The 17,059-nt window shown below is 48.6% G+C and overlaps 1 protein-coding gene across 1 annotated transcript in view; it reads left to right on the forward strand.

Annotated features, from left to right (window-relative positions):
- The window catches only part of COL13A1 (collagen type XIII alpha 1 chain), a 64,940-nt gene that overhangs the window by 24,027 nt on the left and 23,854 nt on the right, over nucleotides 1-17,059 (forward strand). Inside the window, exons 14-28 of the mRNA XM_063340030.1 lie at nucleotides 103-144; nucleotides 1,001-1,027; nucleotides 1,768-1,803; nucleotides 3,159-3,221; nucleotides 3,844-3,870; nucleotides 7,623-7,667; nucleotides 9,421-9,453; nucleotides 10,269-10,295; nucleotides 10,923-10,985; nucleotides 12,993-13,046; nucleotides 14,091-14,177; nucleotides 14,880-14,933; nucleotides 15,121-15,165; nucleotides 15,791-15,859; nucleotides 16,410-16,433. Of these exons, the coding sequence (XP_063196100.1) occupies nucleotides 103-144; nucleotides 1,001-1,027; nucleotides 1,768-1,803; nucleotides 3,159-3,221; nucleotides 3,844-3,870; nucleotides 7,623-7,667; nucleotides 9,421-9,453; nucleotides 10,269-10,295; nucleotides 10,923-10,985; nucleotides 12,993-13,046; nucleotides 14,091-14,177; nucleotides 14,880-14,933; nucleotides 15,121-15,165; nucleotides 15,791-15,859; nucleotides 16,410-16,433 (696 nt within the window). The remainder of the gene's footprint in view (nucleotides 1-102; nucleotides 145-1,000; nucleotides 1,028-1,767; nucleotides 1,804-3,158; nucleotides 3,222-3,843; nucleotides 3,871-7,622; nucleotides 7,668-9,420; nucleotides 9,454-10,268; nucleotides 10,296-10,922; nucleotides 10,986-12,992; nucleotides 13,047-14,090; nucleotides 14,178-14,879; nucleotides 14,934-15,120; nucleotides 15,166-15,790; nucleotides 15,860-16,409; nucleotides 16,434-17,059) is intronic.

A 17,059-nucleotide genomic window follows, 5' to 3' on the forward strand; every position in this document is an offset into this window, starting at 1 on the left:
CCAAAGAGGGTGAAAATAGAAGCAACGTTTAAAATAATACCATCGCTAAATGGCAGGGGACAGGGCAGAAAATCCTGCTAATGTACCTCTCTCTTACAACAGGGCAAAGTAGGAGAACCTGGGAAGCCTGGCAGAGATGGAAAGGTGGGTACCAGAAACCAGCTCCACTCCTGGGAGCTGGGAGCGGGGGGAGGGAACATGGCCCTGCAGCGACTACAGCATGAAAATGGTTTCCATCTCCAAGAGTTTTCAAGGCCTGCTAGCAGGGCAAGTAAGTCTCGTCCCTGAGGCAAAAGCGCCTCTCCACACACAATATAGAGGTCCAGTGTCATGTAAGCATTCTCATCTCTCTTTGAGCTCCAAGGAACCAAAGATGTGATGACTAAACATTTGAATTGCTATAAGCAGGCAACACTAAGGGCATCAGAGCGTATCTAGAGTAGTTTTCTCCTTCCGTCTGCTCATATCAGGAAGGCAGCTTCTGCATGGATATTTTGTTTATTTATATTTACATACACACATATCCAGTATACTTCATGGTTCATATCAGGTAAATTGTTTGATTATTTCTCATTTAAAAACACAAGTGGTTTGTTTGTTAATATATTAGCTCTATTTAGCTTGTCAGAGGAAGCTGCAAATTCCTGATTTACTCCACAGCTGCACAGTGACTGGGAACAAGTTTCCCAAGCAAAGCCGGAGAAACAGAAAAGATTCTGGAGCACAATGCATAAAGCAAAGCAGCTTTTTGGTCTTCAGATTCAGTGAGACCAGGCTGGGGCAATGGAGCACTATGGGCATGAATTTGTTTGGGAGTGCGTGTTAAGATTGTAGTCATCTCCATGAAGAATAGACTGGGGATGTTTGAGCTTACCAGTGCCAATCATCTCTCTCAAGTGGCATTTCAAACCAAAGCAGTCAGCATCTCCCATCACCCTGCAGTCCATGTAATGTCGTCTACATTTGCCAACTCCAACGATTCTTTTGATTTTATCTACAGGGCTTACCTGGGCCTCCTGGACCAAAGGTGAGATGTCTGGCCTTGCTTAGAGGGAGCAAGGTGATAACCAGAGGTGGACACTCCTGGCAAGGACAGACATGTACATTTTAACGGGTGGAGGAGGGGGAAAGGAGGTTACATCAAATAGCTGAAAAAGATTTCTAGCCCAGCTCAGTATTGCCTTTGGGGCCCAGTCCGTGTGCTGACTCATGGGTTTTGTCCAGGCGACACGTCTGAGTTGCATCTTGACTGAGCAAGGCATGCCTCATCAGCCCCTCTTGCAAAATTGTTTGCCACACACAGCTTTATTGGCTTCTTCCACTCTCAAAGCATTTACCAGCGCTTCAGGAACAGATTTTGCAATGCTATTGTTAACTCCACCACAGTTTCGCATTTATTCACTTGCCAAAATGCGAGGGCGGGGGGGGGTGTTGTTGTTTTTCAGCTGCAACCACCCACCCCTTTTGGGTTTTTTGAGATATTTAGCTAGGGTGAGGAGGTAGGAACCGCAGAGCTGGGTCATGGAGCTGGCATGAGTTATCCAGCTGCCAGCGCTTTTGCGCCTTTCCTGCTAGGACTCAGTCCAGCTGCAAGTAACAGTGTCCCGCAGGTCTGAAGGGTCAGGGACTCGGTGGAGTCATGCTGAGCAAAAGGTGAATTTTCCTCATGGAGTGCCCTTTCATCCCAGCATCTCCCCCAGGAAAAGGGCAGGGATTTGTTCTTCTCAGGCCAAGCCTCAGTTTCTTTTGTCTTTTTGCCTTTTGCAGGGAGACCCTGGGATTCAGGGATACCCTGGCAGAAAGGTAAGAAGGGGAGCTCCAATATTGTTAAATGAATTAAGTTGCACTGATGCCTTGTGGGATCATGGCTGAAAATCTGCAGACTCCTCTGGAGTCCTATCCTGAGCTCTGGACATGGGGCTGTGACAGGCCCACGGATCCCTGCCATCACCCACATAAGGAGAGGCTGGACCCAGAGATATCTTTAACTCTCCACTGGCTATGGTACAGACATCTCCCCATCTGTGTGCCTCTCGACACCCACTTCCAGGCTGAAATATACCTCTCGTGCATCCAGACTTGAACAGGAGGCTGGAAAGGGCCAAATCCCTGGCTGTGTATTGCTCTCTGGAATAAAGCAGGAAACAGTCGATTCTGCTGCAGGTTAAAAGGCAGAAGCTGGCAATGCCAGAATGTCTTCAGCAGCAGCTAATTAACAGTAGGGTCATCAAGCCCAGAGGATGTAATGAAGAGACAGAAAGAGAGACAGGGGAAAGACACAGAGTTAGATCAAAGAGGAGAAAGGGAATGAAGAGATACTGCTAAAGAGATGTCAGCTGGAGAAGGGGAAGGCGCATGTTCCCAGCAGGCAGGAGTCCTGTGTCCCCTGTTATCTCCATGTTGGTTTATGGGTGCTCTGCAAGCAAAATGGCAAGACCTGAGAGCTTTTTAATTAGTTCTGTATAAACTGAGAAGTTTTTGTTATGTCAGGAAGTGGAAATTATAGCCCCTGCGGACCACAGCCCACTCCTGCAGACAGATGCAATTTATTGCCTCTTCTTCCAGTGAACCATCGGTTTTTCCATTAAGAGCCCATCCTGTTCTGTGTGCGCTGGGCGGGTGGCTCTCGGCACACAGGAGCGGTGAGGGGGTCCCTGCAATGACCCTGCAGCGAGGGCCTCTCCTACGAGCTCCTCTTACATGAAACAACTTATCTGGCTAATTTACTTACCAAGCAAAGAGCCTGCACTGATCTCAGAGGAATGAGCCCAAGGTTGTGACCTTTCTCTGGGAAAGGTGGAAGGAAGGGATGAAAGTAGGGGAGAAAATCCTCCCTGGTGAGTGGGTCAGGGGAAAGGGAAAAGAGGGCAAAGAGTTGAGAAAGAATATTAGCTCTGCTATAAGATAGTGAGACCGCTCCCTTCGGTCCCTGCGTTTCGCACCCTGAATATCTTTCCTGATGCGTGAACAAGGACAAGCGGAATGCTGCTCTCCTCCCAGAGAGACTCAGACGGTAGGTTGGTGTGTGGTGGGCGCCTCTGTGTGGGACATCCCACTCACATCTTTGCTGACCTTTCAGGCAACCCACAGGCTCCTTTTCTTGCTGCTCTGCTCACTGCGTTTGCCTCTTCCTCTGTTTTCTTTCTTCTCTTCCTCAGGGTGAGGTGGGTGAGTCAGGCCTGCCCGGTGCACATGGCCTCCCTGGAGCTACTGGCCCCAAGGTAACACTTAGAGTCAGTGGGGCCATCTCCCAAGGGCAGATGAGAGGCACACAAGCCTAGAGACAGGCTAAAGGAATATGGAATGTCAGGGGCTGGAGGCAGTTCTCTAGTATGCCTCGGTATGAACCATGTAAACAGAAAAACTTGCTGCTGTGTAAAGGGCCTGGGCAATTTTTGGCCAGCGCGATTCCCCGCTGTCCTGAACCAGGGCCAGGTTCAGCCCTGCACAAGCCCCCGTTAAAGAATAAAACCGACCCAGCCTTCAGAGGCTTTTGCATTAAGGCTGGGAGAATGAGTATACTGTGCTCCATGAAATGGTTAGATGGTTTGTCTACACCCAAAATGTGCAGGAAAGTATTAGTACGGGCAACCTCCAGCACCCGCTCCAGCCACGTAAACTGCCTTGCATTCCTAGCGGGAGGGCTGCAGCCAGTGTCCAGGCTGGGACCATGTTACCAAGGAGCCAGTTCTCTCTGGAGGCCTGGGGTTGCATTTATCGCACACTCCCTCCTTCGACTACTTTCTCTTTGGCCCTCGCTGTTATGATTGTACTGCTTGCTCGGTTTCTCTTTATGTTCACTGTCCTTCTTTCTGTTTCCTTTCTCTCTCCTTTGCTGGGCAGGGTGAAAAAGGGGACGCTGGCATAAAGGTAGGCATGAGAAATACAGTTTTCTACCATGGCAGATCATGCTGCTGCTCCTTGGGCTGATGCGTTGTAAAATGAAGTTGGGTCTGAGGCAGCTCTGTGGGGTATTTAATGGAGTACACATCTGTGCTCTGATTAACCACAGGCAGACACTCCAAGCTCAGGCAATAAAAGCAGACTTTATCCGTTTGGTGGAATTCGATTCTTACCAAAGGCATTTCTCCGACTATGAAGCTTGCTAATGATTTGTTACATCTCCCCATTTGATGGGCTGGGTTGGGGTTTCCTCGTAAAATCTGGTTAGCTGACGCATCAAATCCTCTCAAACTCTGCAACTCAGGCTGAGGTTTGGCACCAGGCTTTTCTGTCTGTTTCTGGACACTTTTTAGAGGCTTATATGGTCTATGCCCAGATGTTATCTATTTCACTGAAATCTACTGTACCCATATATTTAAAGTATATCACTCAATGTAGACTGTGCTTAAAACATTACAACATTGGCAAGTGTTCATGACAGCCAGAGCATACTGTGTCATGCCGTACATCTTAAACATCATGAGAAAAGACTGGTCCTGTAATATTTTGAAAAGCATTAACAGTGACACATAAATTTCAAGTATTTAGTATGTGGCATGCATCTCATTTATTGTGCAGCATATACACTTTCTATATTTTTTCCATCTGGGTGGATTACTATTTGAAGGAAGAAAAGGCCCCTTCAGAACTTAATATGGATGTGTTACATCGAGTTTAAAAAAAAATGGGTTTTTTTGAATGCAGGCTTTGGGTTAATAGTTGAATAGAACAGCAGTGATTGTCCTCCTACAAGAAAACAATACCTCCTCAGAAATACTGCCATGTGTGTCAAGTCCAAAGGTTCCCCTCTGTCGGCCTTCACATCACTGTAATACCATCGAGCACATGGAATTTCTTCCACTTTGTGCCAGTGTAAATGACAGCAGAATCACATCCAGGTTGCATGTTGGGGGCTAGGAGTTTGTTTGCTGCTGTCTCAACAGCCAGGTGCTCTCCCTGAACCAGAGGACTGAAGTCGGAGCGTGGCCTGGGAGGCAGAAAGGGCTGGAAGGAGAAGCTGCGTTCCACCTCTGCTCGCACTCCTGTGTTTCACTGCTAGCAGACACCTGCTCTGCTTGCACCCATGTACAAGGACTGACCAGCCCTTCATTTGGGCTCTGCCAAAGGGGAAGTCTCCGACTCTTTATAAGTCTCCCACTTCTTAGAGTTGAGATGAAGCCCAGCACACTCTTTGTGGTACTAAATCGCAGCTCCGAAGGGGCACCTCCCCAGTCCCATAGCAGCCGCTTCTTTCACACACGGACTTCCATTTGTTATTGTCAGGATTGCTTTTCTCTCAACTTCCTTTCTTCCTTGCCCAGAGGAATTGAAAAGGAAGTGCAGAGGTACCGTTAAATCACCAGCCAGACATCACCCGGTAGCAGCTCCTGAACATCCACACAGCACATGCATTTGTTGTCTTTGGAAATTGCTTCTTCCTGTCCTCCTCCCAGCTAGGAGAATCAGTTGAGGCTCTGGAAGGTTTTTGATGCTTCCACCTTTGCATCCGGTTACCTGGGCTAGGTTTTACCTTCTCTTTGTTTTGAAGAGCCCAGGACAAACACTATGATTCATAGTTTAGCTGTAGTGGTCAATTTTGCATAGCATGTCACTGCTTGCGCTGGCAGTGAAGAACATTTCAGGCCTGAAGAGGCTTGCTGGTTTCACACAGACCCCTTGTTCATTTGATAATCTCTCCTTACTGCCCAGTGACAGATACAGCACAACATAGATTCTCTCTTAGCTATTTTCTTCTGTGGCCACCATTTTTGCTTTGATCATATTGAGACCTTCATCTGTGTCCCATGAAGGCCATTAGACATCCAATAAGTGTGATCACATGGGTCATTTGAATAGGCATTTGACTCGCTGCCCCCCAGCCTAGCCATCACATTCAGCTTTAATGTCATTGTCTTCTTTTTATTGAAAAGTCCTTAGGATGAGGCTCTTTGTCGTGCTCTGAGGAAAGAGAAATAAAGAAACCTCCCACAGCCTTGCTCAGCAACCCCCTCATAATCTGCCTTTCGCAGCAAGAAGCAAAAAAGGAAGGGTCTCCGTTTTAATTGGCAGCCTGTAACCAGTACTGCTAACGAGCTGATCAGCATGGGGCATGCTCTGTCATGATTGGCACCGAGTGGGTATAAAGCTGCTCACACCAGGTGTAGGGAAGAGAGCGTGAGGGTTTTGTCTGTGCTGGAGGGAGGAGGTGTAGCCTAACTTTTCTAGAGGGCCTGGGGAGCATAGGGGTATTTCCTAAATCAGCTCAGGAGAGCTAGGAGATGCTGCTGACCGCCTTCCTGGAGCCCACTGGGGACCATTTTGCCTTTCCTATCTGTCTTTGGTGATGTTTCCCAGCTTCTGGCTTGGCTGTCCCATTCCAGTGCTGGCTTTGGTGGGTTCCTGCTGCCTGGCTATGGCACTCTGTGCAGTCCTTCTTGGGCCCAAAGGGCACTGAGGGATCGTGAAGGGATCAGCCTGGTGGGTACTGCATTACAGTGCCTTTCAAATATATAAGGGTTTAAAGGGTTTATGGAAAGTTGCTTTCTTGCTTAATTCTCCGGCACTGGGCCTTCTTTCTGCTCTTTAATGGTGCAGTGTCAAGTTTGTTGCTTCTGCCTTCTCATTAGCTCTAGTGCCTGTGTGATCCTGCTGGTGCCGGTGGGAGCTGTGCAAACGAGCATCAGAAAACACAGGGCGGTGTGGTTGCTCTGTAACTTGTCCCTTGTAAGGGGCTACCTTGCTCCCTCTCACTGAGGTGGGCTTTGCTTTAGAAATAAATATAAATAATTACATTTATATTTAAGGACTAAATAATTTAATAGCTCTTCAGGCAGGTGTTTTTTTTTTTCTCCAGGGAATTCTCTAAGGTGGGGAATTACTTTCACATGCAGGGCTGGTGTGTGGGGGCAGCCTCTGCAATCAGGGTGGGTGCCTCCCATCAGGAAGCACTGGCCTTGTCTTCTCAGTCTCATTTAAGAATAAAAACAGGGAGCACAGTTGGGAAGGGACTAAGAGCGGTCCCCAGTTCTCCAGTACGAAGCATTCATAATTATTAGTTTATTTTTCTTATGGCTGGAAACACCCTAGTTAAGTATCCTGCATAGGGTAGAGGTGCCTACAGTGCCTGGGTCTTGTATATTACAGTACTAGGCAGCATTTTACAAAATATAGTTTACAGGATGTCAGATTAAAAAAAGCATATACATATACCCGCTCCGAACTGTCCTTTCAAGCAAGGGCTGAACGCCCAGAACAAAAGCAGACTGTCTAAAGAGGCTTTATTTTCCATTTACCACCAGATAAAGTTCACGCTAACAATACAAAGCAACCCTTGGGTTCTTTATTTCTCCAGATAAGTTTGCTCATCCTGTAGTTGCTGCAGACTGGTTACTCCCTGTATGCAGAATGCTGTGGTGTGGGATGTGGTAGCAGGATACGGATACTGGCTTTGTTCCCAGCAGTGTTTCCCAGCCCCTGCTGTACAGCACAGGTTTGAGAGGTGTTGCTGATGGGAAATGGCCCTGGCTAGGGCACTCAGCTTGGTGAGAGCCAGGTGGGGAGAGAACCTCACCCTGGAGGCTTTCTCATCACCTCTGCCCTGATCGCTCCTCATAGAGCTCTAGGAGGACTCATGTCGTGTCTCTTGGTCTCTTTCTCTGTGTTTCTTGCTCTGCTTCCAGGGGGAGAGAGGCATGCCAGGGCTGCCAGGAAGACATGGCACTAAGGTACCTTGTAAACAGTGGAGTGACGCTTGTCTGCCTGATCTCACCCATACCTCTTGACTGTCCCTGATGCGCAAGCATCACCTGAATCTGTGTGTGTGTCTGTTAGTCAATGACTATCCTCAGCTGAATTCTTTCTGCTTCTAAATTGCAAAATAGAGGGCCTAATTTATGAAGGAGGTGGTGGGGGAAGAAGTGTTTTACAAAGCAAATGGCATGCCCAGTCTGATGCTGTCTTGCAACATCAGGATCTTAATGCTTTATGCTAGTGAGAGCGGCCAATTGCTGATGTTTCTAGGGGGTTGATGTTTTGTAAACTGGGGATCTCGAGTGATGGCCACAACCTTCAGTGATGGTGTTAGCCCGCTGCAATCAGTAGGGTTATGCAAGCGTGAACCTGGACTAATGCAGCGATGAATCAGGGTCAGCGTGTGAGCAAGCCTGCATGTGTGTGCGTTGCAGTTTTAGGATAAATACTAGGAAATAACCTCATCTGCATTTGCTGCCATTTAAAGACCAAAGAGTCAGGAACAGGCATCCTAAATGCATTGTAAAAGCCTAACCCAAGCCACTTGCTGCATGCAATCCCTTTCATTACTCTCGTTCGTATTCACTAAAACCTACTGACCCCTGAGACAATCTGGAATGCTTTTTTTTCCCCCCGTTTATTGCATAGAATCCCTGATCTCCATCTTCTGTCCTTGTGTTTTTTAGCTTTGTCCCTGATTTCTGTTTCAGAAAGCTGAGAGGTATGATCCTGCTGCTCTCTGGCTCCCCATTCCTCCTTGTTTGAACTTTTCCAAGCTCTTTTCACTTTGAACTTGGCTTTCAGTCCTCCTCTCTGCCTCATGTGCTACACCCCAACCCCTCTCATTTCCCAGCTTCTAACACTACTTCACCTCCTCCCCTCTCCTTAGACCCTTGTTATCCCTCATATTTGCTTTTGTAACTGGACCTTTTCCTCAGGACCTAACTAATACTAACACAGGGCATACAGAGATTTTGGAGCGAAGGGTTGATAGGGAAGACCTGCTTTTTTGCACCAGTGCTGTCGAGGGAAATGTGACTGTCCCTGTAGGAGCAGCTGCCTCCTGGGGTTTCAAAGCACCTGTCTCGGATTGCGGGGGCAGGCTGGACTCTGTGAGCTCATGGTGGTGGCTTCCTCAGCACTGCAGAATGACGCTTGAATTGCGGTGCTCGGAAGTCGTTTTTCCCCCTGAGGTGGCTGGCTTCAGAGCTCTCCTGAAAACGTTTTACTGCAGGGTTTGTCTTCTGTGACAAAAACAGAATGAGGGGAAATAGCAAGACCAAGGCTCTAGGGTAAGAGCTGGCCTTTCTCGGGATGCTTGAGCTGATGTACCTGGGATCAAGCGCTAAACTGAGTGTTTGGTCCTCAGCCTGTCTTTGCATTCCTCAGTTATTTGGCACTGTTCTGCTTGTTGGCCTTTGCTTCACTTGCAGGACTAAAATCAGGGGGGATGTGGAAATCTGGTTGTCTTGACTGGGTTGTGCTCGTGATGTCTGCCTTTGGAGGAGCTTTCTGGAAGGCAGAGCCACTGCCATAGGTGAACAACCTGCACAGGGAAGGAGGATGTGTGCTGTGTGGTGTTACAGCGTTACTGCTGAGTTTTGGAAAGCAAAAAGAAAATGTGTATTTTGCCTTTTTAGTTCCACCTGGCTGATACCGTTTTGTTTTTAAAAGTTTGTGTCCGATTTATTTCAAACAAGGTGTTCCTGTCTTTCCTCTCTCTGCCAGGGCGCTCCTGGGGTGGCCACCGCAGGGGTGAAGGTCAGTTTTACGCTACGCTGCAATGGCTTAAGTAGGGCGCGCTTAAGAGCCAAGAGTGGAGTTAGGAGAGCAGGAGGCCCAGGAAAATGGTCAGACAGCTCCCACTGAAGGGGAATATCTGAACTGCTGTTGCTTTCGGCAGAGGAAACCAGACCCGTCTCCAGCAGCACCCCTGCTCCTCCGCACCCCTCTGGGCAGGGAGGTTGGCGAGCTCGTGGTACTCCACAGAGCGAAGGGCCAGGTGCAGATTTAGGGGGCGAGAAGTTACGCCGGTGATCCAAGGCGTGCAATGAGACGACGACCTCTTGTTCCAATTCCTTCTAGCTGCTGCGGAAAAAGACAGGAATAAATAAGTCATCTCCAGGGCTGGTTGGGAGGGTTTTCTTCCTTGATGCCATATTAATGCCGTATCAACACAGGCCTCCTCCAAGCCCTGGTTGCAACTGCAGCCTTGCTCTGCTCTTGGGTGCACGGAGCTAGGAGTAGGGAAACTTCTTAATGCCAGCAGATGAGTCTTATTATGCTCTTTTGTATCTGGTAAACCTTCTCTTGGAATGCTGCAAGGTGGTTCCTCAGTTTCATAAAAGCCTCTTGTCTGAGGCTTGCTGGTTTCTTACAGCGGCCTAGAAGCTGGCTAATGAAGGTAAAACAGCTTCAGGCACAAATAACAATATGCATTTAAAGCATCCTCATCCCCTTATTTACAAGCCCAAGGCCTTCATAGATGAATGTTCCTTCCTCCACTCTGACAGCTCTAGGAGGTTTTGTACTCTCTCCTGGTTTTTCACTTTATTTTCCTGTCTCTTCCTCACCAGGGCGAGCCCGGGACTCCAGGAGAAAAGGTACTCTCAGAAGGCTTTGCTCTGAGCCTGCACTTCTGGTTGGTTTGTGTATTTTTTTTTCCCCCTCCCAAAGCAGCTGAGGGAGCTGAAGAACAGCTCTGCACTTCCCGGTGCCCAAATCCAGCCCCTAATGGCATGTGCCAGTGTAAGCAAAATGGTAGTAGCATACAGTGATTCCGAGTGGGACCACACTGCACAGGGATGCCTGCCCTCCTGCTCGTGACTGTGGGGATGGGAATATCCTCCAGCTGCCTTCCTCCTTTTCTCCCATTGCACAAATTATGCACAACACGTTTTGCTTAGCAAGTATGTTTCCCTTCCCTTGTCCCCTTCTGCCTCCCAGTAATTCTGTGTCCACCAGCAGTCTTCCCATGTTGCTGCAGGGAGCTGTTGTGTCATGCACCACGTGAGCTGCCCTGCAGTGTCTCCCCTGTCTGTGTAGCGTGACCTGGTTTGAGTTCCCGTGGTGGGCACGGTACAAAAATACCCCATCACTCTCCATCACTAAGCAGCCGGCTTGGTTTCTGAACAGCTGGCTCCTCCTGTTTGAGGCTCACTGGGTTATGTTACAGCGTGCGACAGCCATATAACAGACACATTCTTCTGTCTCTTTTCTTCCCCATGAAGGGAGATCCCGGAGTCCCAGGGAGGATGGGTCCCCCAGGTTTGCCAGGGAAGAGGGGGCAGCGGGTAGGACATTGCGTGTTTGGGCTTGGTGTCCTGGCAGTGCTGTGCTGTGTTCCTTGCAAGTGGGAGCTGGCGGGAGCCTGCTTTGCCTTGCGTTGTCCTGCTTGTGGGGTATTATGTGTCCTTTTCTGGCCCTAGCCCCCTTTGATGAAGTGTGTTTGCGTGGTCCTGCTTGCAGGAGGTGGGGGGCTGGTGGCAGGCAGGGCAGCACAAGAGTGAGTCTTGTGGGAATGATTAAGGACAGGGCTGCATCTTTTGACTCCAGAAATAACGCCCTAAACAAGGATTCCCTCCTCAAGAAGTTTGCTTCCCTACACCACTGTTCAGGCAGCACAGGATGTTTTCAGTAGCCCTTATGGGCATGGGTATTGAAAACTACTCCTCGAATGAAAAGTAAGATGCCAAAAGCGGAGCAGGGCAGAATCGGGGATTTACAGATGCCTGGGGCAGGATTAGAGATTTTATCCTCACAAGAACCCTGAAGGCCAACCCTTTTCTTTGGGCATGAGGTCCTGCAAATGTTTTCCTTCTTTCCAGGGAGAGAAGCATTAATTTGCAGCAGCACTGTGCATGCTTTGGCAGGGAAGGAAAACTGGGTGGGGGCCTTACAGGTGTCTAGAGGCCTAATTACCGTAGAGAAAGCGGTCACTGCACTCTAGAATTGCCTAAAAAAAATCAGATTGCTGCTAGTTAATTATTTTCCATGGAATCGCCAGTGCATGTCTGTTCTTAGAGCGTTGATGCAAGTCCCCTGCATGTCAGACGTGTGCCCTTGAGCTCCGACAAGAGCTGGTGTGCAGCACCAGCCTCTGCAGGCAACAGCATGGCACCAAGAGGAGCTCTTTGCTAGCCTTGTTGAGCCGGTGTGCTGCTGTTGTGGAGAGACCTAGGCAGATGCTGGGGGGAAGAGGTTTTGAATTGTTCTTTGTGATCTGTACAAGTTGTTAAGTCTTGGAGGTGTGAGGATAGCAGGTAAGAACACACCTTTTTGTGATGATGCGTTTGAAACATCTCTTGATACCACTCGATACTGGCAAAATGCAGGCTTCCAAACAGTACACTGGAGCTGGAAACCATGGGTTTAGCAGCTGGATGGAATGGACTGAATAGAATTAAACATCAATGTAAAGGCCACTAATTGAGCCCCGATATTCAAAAGATGACCCGGATGTCATGGGGAACTAAGCAAAGTCACTTCACCGAGTGAATGCTGGGTGCTGGATGCCTTCCGTTGCTCACTGCCCTGTGGCAGCCTCCATACTCCTCAGCCTGCAGGGCCTGCTCTTCAGGCATCATATCAGGGGTTTTACACCATCATCTTCTGTCTTTGCCATTTTTGCCACTCCTCTTTTCACTGCTTTTCACCACCAGTATGCGTCGCAGAGCTTGGCTGTTAACTGAGACACTGTGCTGTTTTGTTTTTTTTTTTTTACGAGCATGATGAGACTGGGATTTGGAGTTAGGGAAGAGGAGCAGGAAACACCCCTTGGGAGAGGTGTGGGAATATTGGCTGTGAGATCTTTGCCAAAGCAAAGCACTGTAATTCACAGAGTAATGAGGAGGTGTGAAAACTGGGATAGACTGAAGCAGTAGACAATTCCTGTGAAAACTGCTGAACTCTATCAGGGCACAGAGAAAGTCCTGCACTTCAAATAAAATTTGCCCGGGGCAACAACTTCTCTTGGATATGTGGAATGGGGAGAGCCTGTGCTGAAGGACTCATGGGGAAAAAGGGTTTAGCAGACCAGAGCAGTAAGGAAGATGCACGGGGGGATCCTGGATCCCTTTCCCACTTGCCTTCCTTTGGACAGAAATAGCAATGATGTGCTGAGATAGTCAAAAGGACAGGAGAAAACATTCACTGGCCTGAGCAGGTACTGCTGGAGGATGCCTTGTCTATGCCTAAAACAAAATCCCCTGGGGAAGGGAAAGAGGGTTTGAAACGAGAAGCAGCTCAATCTTTAGCTGCTTCTCCAGGACAGAGCCTGACCATGACTTTTTTACCAACAGGGTGAGAAGGGACGAACTGGTGACCCTGGGCTTCCTGGACTCCCTGGCACGAAGGTTTGCATCTTCTCTCATTTTTCGGGGGGGGACCACTCTCATCCCCTTTCCCTCCTCCCTCCTGTGCCAGCTGTGCACTCTTAGGTCACTGTCGCAGCGTACAGCAGTGTGTTCTGCAGAGCTAAACTGGATCTCAGCCCCAGCCAGGGATGTGATGGGATCACACAAAGTGCCTTCATGCAGTGAGGGCAAGGCTGTGGTCCTGGGAACATGACCACGGAATCCTGTTCCCCTTTAAAAGCATGACCTCAGATGTAACGTGGCATTTTAGCCTCCCTCCTGCTCCAAGATCCACATGTGAGGAGGAGACGGGCTTTTTGGGAGCTGCACTGCAGTGCTCTGGGTTGGAAGAGTAGCCTTGTGCTCAGAGAGACCCAGGGCAGGTCAGCTAAAGCTAAGCTCTGAAACTGGCTTTTTCTCTGTGCTCGGAATCATACCTTTCAGGTCAGACTTTCACAGGGTGCTTTTCCTTTGGGAAAGGGGACAGTGCACTGGATGACAGTGGCCATTCTGGTAAAGGACGAGGGCGTAATGGCAACTCGGTGCAAGCAAAGCTTTCCTGTTACTGTCTTTGTATCTGCTCTGCGCAAACGATGTCGTCTGCAGGGCTGACTATCTGGCTGTTGACTACAGCTCCAGAGGGACACATACCAAAAAAAGCCATCATCAGGTGGTTTTATCAGCTCAATTTCAACAGTAGAAGAAAACAGTTCTGTTCAAACTGAAGGCCGGGGGATGAGATCTGTCCGCAGGCAGCTTTATATGGCCCTGGGGAATAAAGGCTGAGCAGCAGCACTGCAGCCAAAGGGATGATGATAGCTGGGACTGCTGGCAGGGCTCTAGGTGGAGGCCCCAGGCAGAATTATATTGGCCTGGTTCCTGGACAGCTGGTGGCTCTGGAGCAGTGATGTTTCTGGGTTACCAAGAGGCCAGCTGATGGACCTTGCCTTGGGCTCTGTCTCTCTAAGTCAACATTATGGCAAGTAAAATTAAGGAGATGGAGAGACTGAACTGTGACATGTGGCTTTTTCTTCCTTGCAACAGGGAGAGAAAGGAAATGCTGAGAATGCCCTGGTGGGAGGTAAAGGAGAACCTGGCCCTCCTGGTCTGCCTGGACCCCCTGGACCAAAGGTGAGCGGTTTTTTGTTTTGTTTTTTTTTTACTTCCGTGAGCTGTGTGTTATGAGGGATTGTGCCCAGCACAAGGTGTGTAGGAAGGGGCAAAGGTTGCATTCATCTGTGCCCACCTCTGATTACCTGCTGAAGTGATATCAGGTTCTGCAGAGTGTTTTAGTTTTGTTGTTATAAATGCTGAAGGTGAGAGAATTGGTAAACTGTGTTTCTGGGAGTAAAATACCCTTCCTGTGCTCAAATAACTCCCCTTTAGGTTCTGTAAGAAACCAGTTGCTCAGAATCAACGACAGCCTCTAGACGCTGTGGTACCCGAGACAGGACTCCAAGCCCTCCAAGTTTCTTCTCCCCTTCCTCTTCTACCTCCTCAAGGAGCAGCACTTTTGCCCGTTGGCAAAAGACACCAAGAACACTTAAATCTGAGGTCCTGTCCCAGATGTACTTGGAACAACCCTCCTGTGCACTTACTTTTTGTCTGAATTGGGTGCTTTCCTTCATGCTGAATACTCCCTCCGCACTGAGTAGAAGAGAAGGGCACTTGGTGTGAAGCCATGCCAGGAAATTTGGCTTACCTGAGAAGATGTGGGCATGGCAGGGGCGCTGGCTGGTGCAGTTCTTCCTCCTGGAAAGGCAAAGCCAGCAGTGAAGTCACAGCCCTGCCACACAACACAAACCCATCCTTTTCCCTTTTTCTTTCTTTCAGGGAGAAGCTGGTGACATTGGCCGGCCTGGTGCTGCGGGGTCACAGGGGGAAAAGGTACAGAGTGCTTCTGCACAACCCCGCTCCAGGTTCAGTAGCTGCAAATTTTTTCCTACATGCACAAAACTTAGCTGAAAAGGAGCATTTTAAAACTGCGATGCCTAGTCCCAGACTGTTTCAGAGGACTGGAGTTTGAGCAAGTGAAAGGATAAGCTTTGCTAACGGCATGTTCTTCTTGTTACAGGGGGAACCTGGTTCACCAGGAGACCAGGGACCCATGGGCCCAAGGGTAGGTGTCCCTTCACTAACACTTGAAGAGTTTTGGCCCTTCAAAGGGGCCAGTGGGACCACACTGACAGTCTAGATTGGGACGCTGCTTTCTTGACATGTTCTCACCGTTACTAAAAGTGCTTATAGCTGGGCAATGGCTAAGTTTGAGACAGGCCATTTTCACCACTCCATACCCTCATCAGAAGATACCGCCTTCCAAGCCAAGTCTTCCAAGCCACCTCAGGATGAATGTTTCGCTCATTCATAGGAGGAGGTGGGTTCGGACATCCCAGTCTGAACTCCAGCTGACCTTGGCATGTCAGCAAAGAGTAGGAGGAGAGTGTTTGCTGCATGCCCAAGTCTGACAATCAGTCAGATGATCTAGTTCCTGGATTCCGGCCTCAACTTCACCACTTACCAGACCCGGCAGCTTTGATGGTCTGGTGATCTAGGCTTGTCTGGCTACACTTTGTTAGTGTTTGCTCTATCAAATGTGCTTTCAAGAGCATTGTTCAATAAATGGAAAACTGGAGGCGCAGGGAACAGGCCCCTCTGAGACCCCCTTTTCAGGGTGAACCACAGCTCTGAGTAGCCCATGGGAAGGGCAATCCCCAAGCACTGTCTAAAGACCTGATATTTTGCAGGGCCCCAAGGGAGAGCCTGGGAAGGATGAGATGATGGACTACGACGGTAATATCAGTGAAGCTCTCCAGGTGAGCAACTGCCTTCCTCTCCCATGAGGTGACTGCTGCTTGCTTTACTGTTTCCCAGGGGATGCACAAAACCAGGAACAATGTAGATCTGTTTCCTCAGCAGTAGCAGCAAAAGGAAGTACTTCATTGTTCCATGGTTTGGTAAATACTTGTGTGTCTTGTTTAGCTGATATGTTAACACTGGTGGACATAGAGGTCATGTGAAGCCTGTCAGGAGTGGCCCATGACTTGGAGTAGATGGTGAATAAAAGGACTGCAAAGCTTCCTTGGAGGTGTGCACTGATAGTCTGCAGTGAGCGAGTGGCTGTGCCCAGCTCTGGGTTAGCCTGGGTTCTACTTGAAAAAAAGAGGAAATCGTAGAATAACAGCACCGTGGGACTCAGAGCTGTGGTTTTTGCTTTTGTTCATTTTGTAGGCTCCTTGCTCGTTGTCCCAGCGTTACATTAGTGGAGAACAAAACACCTCCAGGAAAAAGCTTCATTTTCAAATGGCTGTTTTCCTTTTTTTTGATTTTTTTTTTTTTTTTTTTTTTTTTTTACTTTTTTTCTAGGAAATACGAACTTTGGCCTTGATGGTGAGTTCCTAACTTTGCTGTGTGGTTTTAAGCAAGTGGCCATATGTTCATCCTGAGCAGATGGCCTGGCAATTTAGGTGCAGCTAAAACATTTGGCCTTTGCTGTTGGGAGCTAAAGTTGGGGCAGCTGACAGCTGAAGGAACAGCTCATCTTGCCTTCTGATCGTGACACTTGAATTCTAATCAAGCCCTTTATTTCTCTGCTTTAGGAGGTAATACACGCTGCTCAGAAGGGGCAGGGAAGAGCAAGGGGGGCTGACTGAAGCAGAGAAAAAGGAGGCCTTGAGTGCCTTGCTTGAAAGCTGATACTGGCAGTCTGTGGTGGACACTTTCTGTGATGGGAGGGGAGGACATGTTTTCACCATTGATAAGCATAACTTGACATTACAGTGCTGTACAAAACCAATCATTTAAAGAAGCAGTGAATACAAGCCCTTTGAAGACAAAGAGAGGCAAAGTAGTTCTTTTGAGCCAAAATAAAGGGAAAAGTGCCCCTGTATTTTGCTTCTCAGGATAAGAAACCTGGTCAGGAAAAAAGATGGATTTTTAAAATGCAGTATGACAGGGCAGCACAAAATGGGTATAAGTAGCATTACTTGCTAGGCCAAACTGCTCCCTAGGTCTCC

Source organism: Chroicocephalus ridibundus, chromosome 6 (genome assembly GCF_963924245.1).
Source record: "Chroicocephalus ridibundus chromosome 6, bChrRid1.1, whole genome shotgun sequence".
Lineage (NCBI taxonomy): Eukaryota > Metazoa > Chordata > Aves > Charadriiformes > Laridae > Chroicocephalus > Chroicocephalus ridibundus.